The sequence below is a fragment of the Zingiber officinale genome, chromosome 2B (genome assembly GCF_018446385.1).
Source record: "Zingiber officinale cultivar Zhangliang chromosome 2B, Zo_v1.1, whole genome shotgun sequence".
NCBI lineage: Eukaryota > Viridiplantae > Streptophyta > Magnoliopsida > Zingiberales > Zingiberaceae > Zingiber > Zingiber officinale.
Genome location: NC_055989.1, coordinates 135588420 through 135597419, shown reverse-complemented (window position 1 = coordinate 135597419; position 9000 = coordinate 135588420). Strand labels below are relative to the sequence as shown.

General features: G+C 40.1%; 1 protein-coding gene across 1 annotated transcript; it reads right to left on the bottom strand.

The window, feature by feature from the left end:
* Positions 1-601: 601 nt before the first annotated feature.
* Positions 602-3832, bottom strand: LOC122047391 (pentatricopeptide repeat-containing protein At1g08070, chloroplastic-like). Its single transcript, XM_042608648.1, has one exon. The coding sequence runs from the start codon at positions 3738-3740 to the stop codon at positions 1968-1970; it is 1773 nt and encodes a 590-aa protein (XP_042464582.1). The 5' UTR covers positions 3741-3832; the 3' UTR covers positions 602-1967.
* Between the last annotated feature and the right edge of the window lie 5168 nt (positions 3833-9000).

Here is a 9000-nt window from a genome sequence, read left to right as displayed (position 1 = left end):
AAAGAGGACAATATTGAAGATGAATGAGAACAATCAATACCATCCACATCCGAATTCAGGGAATTTGTTGACATCAAAGTCTAAATCTTTGTGCACTTGCAAGGTCAACAATCATCAAAAAGCCAGCCTAGCAAATGAAATCATCTAGCAATGATCAAGGTTCTAAAATTCACTAAGCACTAATCAGGCGCTACACCAGTGCCTAGCGCCTAGGCGGAGACTAGTCGCCGCTAGACAGATTCCACGGTATCAATATAAATTACATAATAAATCATATTTTATAATTCCCACACAGCAACATTAAATTTAAAATGAGTTCAAAATTACACAACTAATAAAATATCATAAATTTATTCTACTTCTTATTCTCCATAATTTTCAATAATTTGTTCTTCATTGGACACAAACTCAATATCATCACTAGAGACAAACTCAAGGTTACATTTCAATTTTTTTTAATTGGGCTTTAAATTTAAAAGCCCAAACTAAAATAAATCATGAAAATCCTGCATTATTTCCACGGCGTCTAGACGATTCGATCGATTAGTCAGCGCTGATTCAACTGATTAATCGACGTTTAGGGCCGCCTATTTCCGCCTATGCGCCAAGGCTGGCCGACTAATATGTTTTCGGTACGACTGGCTAGCACCTAGCGACCGCCTAGGCCGACTTTAGAATACTAGTAATGATGGGTAGAACCATCGTGCAGGGAACAGTCTTGCATTCAAGAGCCTATAGGGATGAGGTTGTTGGTCAAACCTTACAAAGCCCATAAATTATGGAGGTTTACGAGATGGAAATCAGGTTTGGTGATGAATTGTTTTTGTGAGATGGCAATGAAGTATGGATGCCATCTACTCCAGAAAGGAATGGGAGCCAAAACGGTTGGGAGAGAGAAGGTGACTGGCCACTCCAATCAAGTGACACCTACAACATTTTGTTAGCATTTGGGAAGTTGGTCACCTCACTAGTCCCGTCATACACCAAGTAGTATCTCCTAATATAAATACATTTCCCTCTACCTTTACGTAATTGGGGGATCTAAAAATTGCACATGATCATCAAGTGATGGTGCAACAAGGCTGTTGCTCCCGTGCATCACCAACCCCTCAAAACAAAAGTAAGAGAATGTATCTGTCTCAGCTATAAGTGAGTTCTAATCTCATTCCACACACATTATGTTATGACAACATGATGACCACCTCCCTGCTTGAATGACAAGGAAACTCCAGAGGCTTTGGTCTATGTAGATCCTCTTCCCAGCTTCAAGGATTTCCATGTTATTATGTAGATCTTCATCTCTATCATGCATGTGTGTCTTTGACATTGGAAACTCTGGAGGCTTGGTCACAATAATCCTCCTTAACCTATGAGGGGGCAAGAGTGTGGGTTGTTGAGTATGTTCATCCCTGGTTGAGGCTTATTAAAGAGGTCATTAGTTGAAATGGGCTGGAGGAAGAGGAAGTGAATAAGTGGCAAATCGTCTAAACTCAAACGAGGCATGTTGCACCCCCTCAAGTAGCTTTCACTTTCGATCCTCTTGCTGTGAGTCACAAATGTCAAAGATCCTATAACTAAATTTCATCTGCCACTATGCAATCCTATCATCCCAATCCAAACTTTGAACACTTCATTGTACGATTTGTTTGATACTGAGTGGAAACATTTGATTAAAGCAAGTTGGCTGACGGATGCAGTTCTTATGTTGTTTGGAAAAAAGAGAAAGCTACCATGTCATGTTTATAAGAACTAGAGTGGAAGGGTACAAGCATAGAGGCATGGTTTGGGTGCAAAATTGGATCCAATCAGGATTAGTTAGAGCATAAAGGATAGATCCAAGCCTTAGCCATGTTTGAAACATTAAAGAGGCAATACAACATTTGTATGGTATGCACCTACTTCCTAGCTAAGCTGAAGCAATGGTAGGAAATCCATTTCTTTTGACAAATCTTGAATTATGTTGGCATCTATATCAGATAACAAGACTCATTATATGCTTCTGATAATATGTGTCTATTGACCATCCAAAGCAACTCATAAATGATACCTGAATCATGATGTGATTTGTCTGTAGCTAAAAACTCATGCACTACTCCATTCAATTCGACGGAGGAGAATCCAGGCAACTTTTGTATATTCCAATCCAACATAGCTCCCCTAACCCTCTTCACATCACTCCATCTTGATGAAACAGCATATACATTTGAGAGCAAAACATGTACCCCACACTTCCTCGGTTCAAGTTCCACAATTCTTTCTGCGGCATATTCTGCCATATCAACGTTCCCATTAGCTCGGCAAGCAAAAAGCAATGATCGCCAAATTACTACATCAGGTCGAATTGGCATTTTCATAATGAACTCGTATGCTTTCTCCAAAAGGTTAGCACGCCCTAAAAGATCAACCATAGACCCATAATGCTCAATTTGAGGAATGAGTCCATAGTGATCTACCATTTGTCTAAAGTAATGGTATCCTTTGTCAACCAATCCTCCATGGTTACAAGCAGTTAAAACACCAAGGAATGTTATTTCATTTGGCATAATGCCATCCGAGAGTTCCATCCTTGAGAACAAATCCAATGCCTCTTGTGAATATCCATTGATTGCAAGACCAGATATCATCACTGTCCATGAAATTACATCTCTCTGAACTATTCCTTGAAAAACTTGTAAAGCTCTCTGAATGTCCCCACATTTTGAATACATGTCAATTAGAGCATTCTTCACTGAAAGGAGCTTCCCTATATTGTTCACATCACAGTACTTGTGGATATATCTTCCCTGTGCAAGCGCACCCAATTCTGCACATGAAGAAAGAACAGAAGCTAATGTAGGATCATCCGCTCTCACTCCCTCAATCTGCATATTTCTGAATAACTCAATTGACTCCCTGAACTGGCCTGACTGGACGCACCCTGAAATTATCGAAGTCCAACAAACAACATTCTTTTCAGGAATTCGATCAAACAACTTGCGAGCATCCTCCACGTAACCACACCTTGCATACATGTTGACCAATGACGAGCCCAAATAGCAGTTCAGATCAAAACCATATAGGACAATCAAATTATGAATCTGCCTTCCAGGGCCAATTGCTCCAATCTTCCCACAGCCAATCAAAGCACTAACTGGAGTAACTGCATCCATAGCAATTGATTTACTTACCATACTCCTAAAGACCATCAAACCTTCACGGCACATGCCGCTCTGCAAGTACCCCGAGATCAGACTATTCCAAGACACCACGTCTCGGGTGGAATCATCAGCCGAGTCAAAAACCAGCCTTGCGCTGGTGTTGAAGCCGCAGGCAAAGTACATATGGATCAGTGAGTTGAGAACGAAGGTGTGGCGTTCGAAACCAAGTTTCAGAGACAAAGAATGAATGTTTTCGCCCTCTCGAAGGAGGGCGAGGGAGGCGAGGGCTTTGAGAACGGCGGTGAAGGTGTAGTCATCGACTGGGAGGTCGGCTGCTCGCAGAAGATGGAAGAGAGGCACGGCGACGTCGAGGTTGGGGCTGCGGGAGAGGGAGTGGAGGAGAGAGTTCCAAAGATGGAGGTGAGTGCTGCCGAGGACTCCGGCGGCGAAAGCGTGGGCGAGGCATTGACGGAGGTGGCGAGGGGTGGAAAGGTTGACGGAGAAGAGAAGCGGAGGTTTGAGGGAGAAGTTAGGGTTTGGATTCGAGGCATGGGATTTGAATCTGAGAAAGAGGGACGGGAATTTGGGAAGCAGCGAGCGCATGAAATGAAGAAGAGCAGGGAAGGAAATGGGCGTCGGTTAGCTGCTTCCTCAAAAACTGATATCTTTGATTTTCTTTTCCTCCTAAAATTGCATTTATGTCATCATTTTATTTTTAGGCGGATAACGGGATTTTAGAATTGCTTGATTTAAACTACGAATTAATTTATTAAGTTGTCAATTTATATCCCTATAATTAGATCAGCTCAGAATAATATGGTATGTTTAGGTATAAAACAAAGGACAAAGGCATCTGTTTAATAAATTTTAAAATAGAAATACCTTTTAATGGATAAAAGGATGTTCAATAATGATGGCCATTGGATAATTTCAATTTGACTATAATTTATTAGGAGATTGACGATAAAAAAAATAATATATCAATAGCCATACTGTTGCAAAATAAATTATTTAACCATTTTATTAAAAACATAAATATTTGACATGGCTATTTCAATCTCTATCATCACTACTTGTAAACCTCAGTGAATCTAAAAAGTTTCATAATATAACATGCACATTTACTCCGAAATATCCTCTTACAAATCAAAATAAAGTTGCCTACAATATACATTAGAACCAGCTTTATGTGTTTTATATATATATATATATATATATATTTATTTTGATATGTAACATCCTTTATATCCGCACATCTCATGAGCACTTTAAAAAAAAATATTTTAATTTTTTTTATATACTTAATATTATAACTCATCCTCATAAATCTTAAAAGTAAAATTTAATTGGGATAACTGTATATATACACACCTGCATTCTTTGTCAAATTCTTATTCTTATTAAGAAAATATAATCTTAATATGTATTTATATACAACTATGATCTATAAATTATAACCAATAATAAAAATATCTCATCATAACAAACACTTTATTTAAATAAATAAATATTACTCAAAGTAAAATGATGTCTAGTCTTAATTGAGCATACCCAATCTAAGTCGTTGTCCCGAATAAATCATCAATACAGACCTAAGATCAGATTAAATGTACTCTGGTAACTCCTTAATGTAACTACTAGGGGAGGTAATTTTGTGCAGCTCCAACACATTCCAGCAATACCCATATGGAATTCTTTGTTGGAATCTTCTCTAGCTAGACCATGGAATTTCTGTAAAACGTGTATGATATCGGATCTCATCTCGAAGTCCACCTCTAGCTCTAGATATTGAATACACAAAGATCGATTTCACGGGTCATTCGAGTTGATATATGATGAGTGTTGTCATAATAAGATCACAAGGTTGATCCTCGGGACAGTTGGAGAATAAATCTTCTATCCCTATATTACACCTTGTCCGTCACATGCTCGCTCGGATGCTGTGATTTACCTCCCTCATAATGGCCTTAGGTCGGGTACGACAAGAACGCTGGGGTGAGCGTTTCATCTTTTGCCATAATGAATACACAAAGATCGATTACTCACTCGTGTTGTATGAAATATCCTGTCAATCTCTAGACCAAATTCAAGCAAATTATCACAAGAATTCTTCGTCTCACACTGCGCACAACAAACAAGATCAGAAGGCACCAAGAACAAAAAAACAAACCAGAAATTATTGAACAATCTAAAAATTAACGATCATCATCTTATTCCCTGATAATAACGTCAAAATTGATAAGACTATTTTTATAATAAGATTACAACATAAACCGAACCTCACTATATTAATATAACATAGAAGTATGGCCCAGATCGTTTCTCAAGGAACCTGATGATGGATATTAATCTATAGAAAGTTTTCGTGGGGTTTTGGGGTTCGACTAAATGCTAAGATCAATTCAAGGGCACCGAATGCAATTAATAAAAACCCAAGCACTCAACTACGATCATGACAAAGGGGTAATGAAATTAACCTATGATTGCAACAAAATCATAGAGAACTGCATCACAATTAACTTGAAACACATAAAACATTGCAAGAATTCAGTCAAGAGTAAATTGCATGACAAAAGTAAAATCAATGTAAAAGGCATTTCAACAAACATCATGTAAGTAAGAATGAAGATAAGTACCAAAACTTGAATGTAAACAAACTTAATCCAGGGAAATCCAACAAACTCCAACAAATGACAAGAGCACTACGAACTAAAAATTGAATGATGGATCGATTCGTGGTTTTGCGGAAGAAAGGCCTTGCGGGGTATGCTGGAAGAGATTGTGACCCTAAGCATACCCGACCATGGTTCGAAATCGACGGTTCCTAAAACGTCGACCCTTAATCTTAACCATCCAAGACAGTTACAGTTCATAATTTTGAGCCGCCAGTGCATAGTGTTCGATCGAGATATATGTAGGGGGGTGAATCATGTGATTTTTGAAAACTTATTTTTACTTTTTAAAACTAAAAGTGAAGTACGCAGCGGAAAAAGAGTTTAGAAAGCGAAGTAGAAAAGGAGGCAAGAAAGCACGTGTTCGATTTTACTTGGTTCGGAGCCTTCGACGACTCTTATTCTAAGGCTCAGGCCTCGTGGACTTATTAATAAGTAATCCATTAAAATACCTCTTCTGGTACATCCGGAAGAGGGAATCGAATACAAATAGAAAGAATAGAAAAGTATAACAAGCTACATTTTCCTTTATGCAGAATTAAGTATAACAAAATAGTTGTGTTACCGACAAGTAAGAATTGAAGTCCAAATACTTGTTTGTCGATGTCGGTCTGTCGTCTGCGATCGGAAATCCTTGGAATGGTTGTCAAGCACAGGAGCTTTACAGCACAGCAGGAGGACGAAGTAGCAACACTCATAAGCCCAAAGGATCGTGTGGAAGCTCGTATAGAAGTTGTTGTTGAAGCTTAGGTCAAGATACCCTTATAAGGGTACGGTTGTGGAAGGCGCCTTCAAAGGCCTTGAAGGCACCTCCGACCCGGAAAATTCAATCCCAAACAACCTAGCTCTTATCTATAATGAAGTTCAAACTTTATCCTGTGGAAGGCACTTTCCATGTACTGAAGGCGCCTTCTATGAACAGTGTCAAGGTACCTTCAATACTTGAAGGCGTCTTCCATCCCTTGAAAGGCGGCTTGGGTACTATTCACCTGAGACTTTTGGTGCTTTTCTTGCCCTGCAAAGTGTGTTAGTGTAATAAACAAGATAATGACCTGCAAGACAAGTGTTAGCACAATAATACTAAGTAGTAATGAGACCATGTCTCCCCTGAGATCAGGATCTAGTCGAGATCTCAGTTTAGAAATCCAAAATGAACCTAAACTGGACCGACGCCTACTGTCCCTCAACTGGGACGCGTCCTCACCGAGTCACTCTCCTCCAGTGATTTACCTTTACTTACCAACGTGCAGTCGATTGACTAGCCTCTTGATCTACCAGGTCTTCATGTCAGCTATCCGGTCCGTAGACCTAACTAGACTTCTGCAGGCTGTCAAGTCCCACGAACCCAATCGAACTTTCTGTCAGAACTCAGATCGGCCCGTTGACCCATCTGGTCTTCACACCAACTATTCGGTCCCGCGAGCCTAGTTGGATTTCTGCTTGGTGGCAGGTCCTTTAGACCATCCATTCCTACACACTTGGTAAAGTAATCAGATCACAAACACATCTAACTTAACTCACTTGTCATTCATCAAAATCTGAGTTAGATAATTATTACAAACTGCACTAGCACATAGTTCGCAACAGTTTGATATTATTATTTTTAAAAATAATAAAATATATAAATTTGTATATATAAAAATCAATAGTTGGAACTAGCCCGTTTACCCAGTTATGAATCTGGATCAAGTGTGTGTGTGTGTGTGTGTGTGTGTGTGTGTGTATAGCTAGGCCGATTACAGTTCAGGCTTGGCTAGCTTGGTCAAAGGCTAACCAACTTGTTGACCCGATTACAAGCTCGGGTTGGGTCCAATTCATATCCAACCTTTGGGTAGGTCTAACCCCAAGTCTCTCCGATGTCGAGAGGGCAGTGGAATGGATCATTAAGCTTCGAGACCACAAAGCTTATGGATGAAGGGGAGCTTCTAGTAACCAGGTCGAGCTCGTGGAAGAGTTGGATGCGGGATGGACTCTCTCTTTCCAACCAGAGAAAGAGAGGTAGACATCAGAGCTATATAGGAAGATCGTCGGAGGTCCTTCCTTTGATGGAGATGAAGTGTGGTGGAGATGGAGGAGGGATGGAGATGAGATGAAGGCTAAGTGAGAGGTCCCTGGGTTGAACTAGCCTCTTTCATTTTTATAGTCACCTCTTGAACCAACCTTAGGTTAAGCCAACTCCCCAATCTTGAGTCGCCTCAATTCGTACCACGGTCATGCCCTTAGACATAGACAGGTCATGTTGGCCGCTATGGATGGTGACACGGTCGTGCCCAAGGGCACGGCCAGGTCGTGTCTCATTCTGTGGTGGTCAGTTTGGCTGCTACTCGGAGAAAGCGATAGGGGGCACAACTTGGCCGTGCTATTGGGCAAGGCTCGGTCATGCTAGGGGGCACGACCAAGCATGTCCCTTGCTAGAAATACTCCCTCGAACTGTTGATGCACTCCTTGATTCCCCTACAAGACACAACACACTCAAAATTCAGAAAATATGTATCATTTTGACAAGAAATTGAAATAAAGTTTAAAATAAACCCTTGCTTGTAAAAAAAAATAAAGACAACTTTAAACATACGAGAGGATTAAAATTGTCAAGTAAAAACACAAAATAATACGTCAAATTGCTAGTTATCAGCCATTCATGGTATCAATCAATCAACTTCCGCAGTCAACACAGTTGATTGATCCCACGTCACGAATTTGGACTCACTCAAATTTGGTATTTGCATTCTCCTTGTGTAATAGTCGACTATTACCTTAATATCAGCTGACTTAGACACCATAATTAAACCCCTCTATGGATCAAATCCGCCTAGCTCTGAAACTACCCTTGTCCCACGATTATATGATCTCGAAGATCTCAAGTTAGAAACATACTTAATGCCAGAAGGCCTATAAGCCAACGCTCACATGCTTGGAGCTGCATCACCATGTCTTCCTCTTCTTGGAGTCTCACCACTCCGGGTCTTTCTTATCAAGATCCCTCTTGGACTTTCTCTGCATATATAGCATCCAATATCCCATGCTTGTTAAGACTTTCACCACATCCATCTACCTATCATCCTAGGGATTTCGCCATGTCCATCTACCTAGCATCTGACATCACATGCCTACTAGCATCTGACATCACATGCCTACTAGGACTTTCTGTTGGAAGCAGTACGAAGATGGAACCTTGTTTTGAGCGTGAATCA

Excerpts from the sequence above, each read along its gene's own strand:
- LOC122047391 (XM_042608648.1), bottom strand. The coding sequence starts at position 3,740 with ATGCGCTCGCTGCTTCCCAAATTCCCGTCCCTCTTTCTCAGATTCAAA.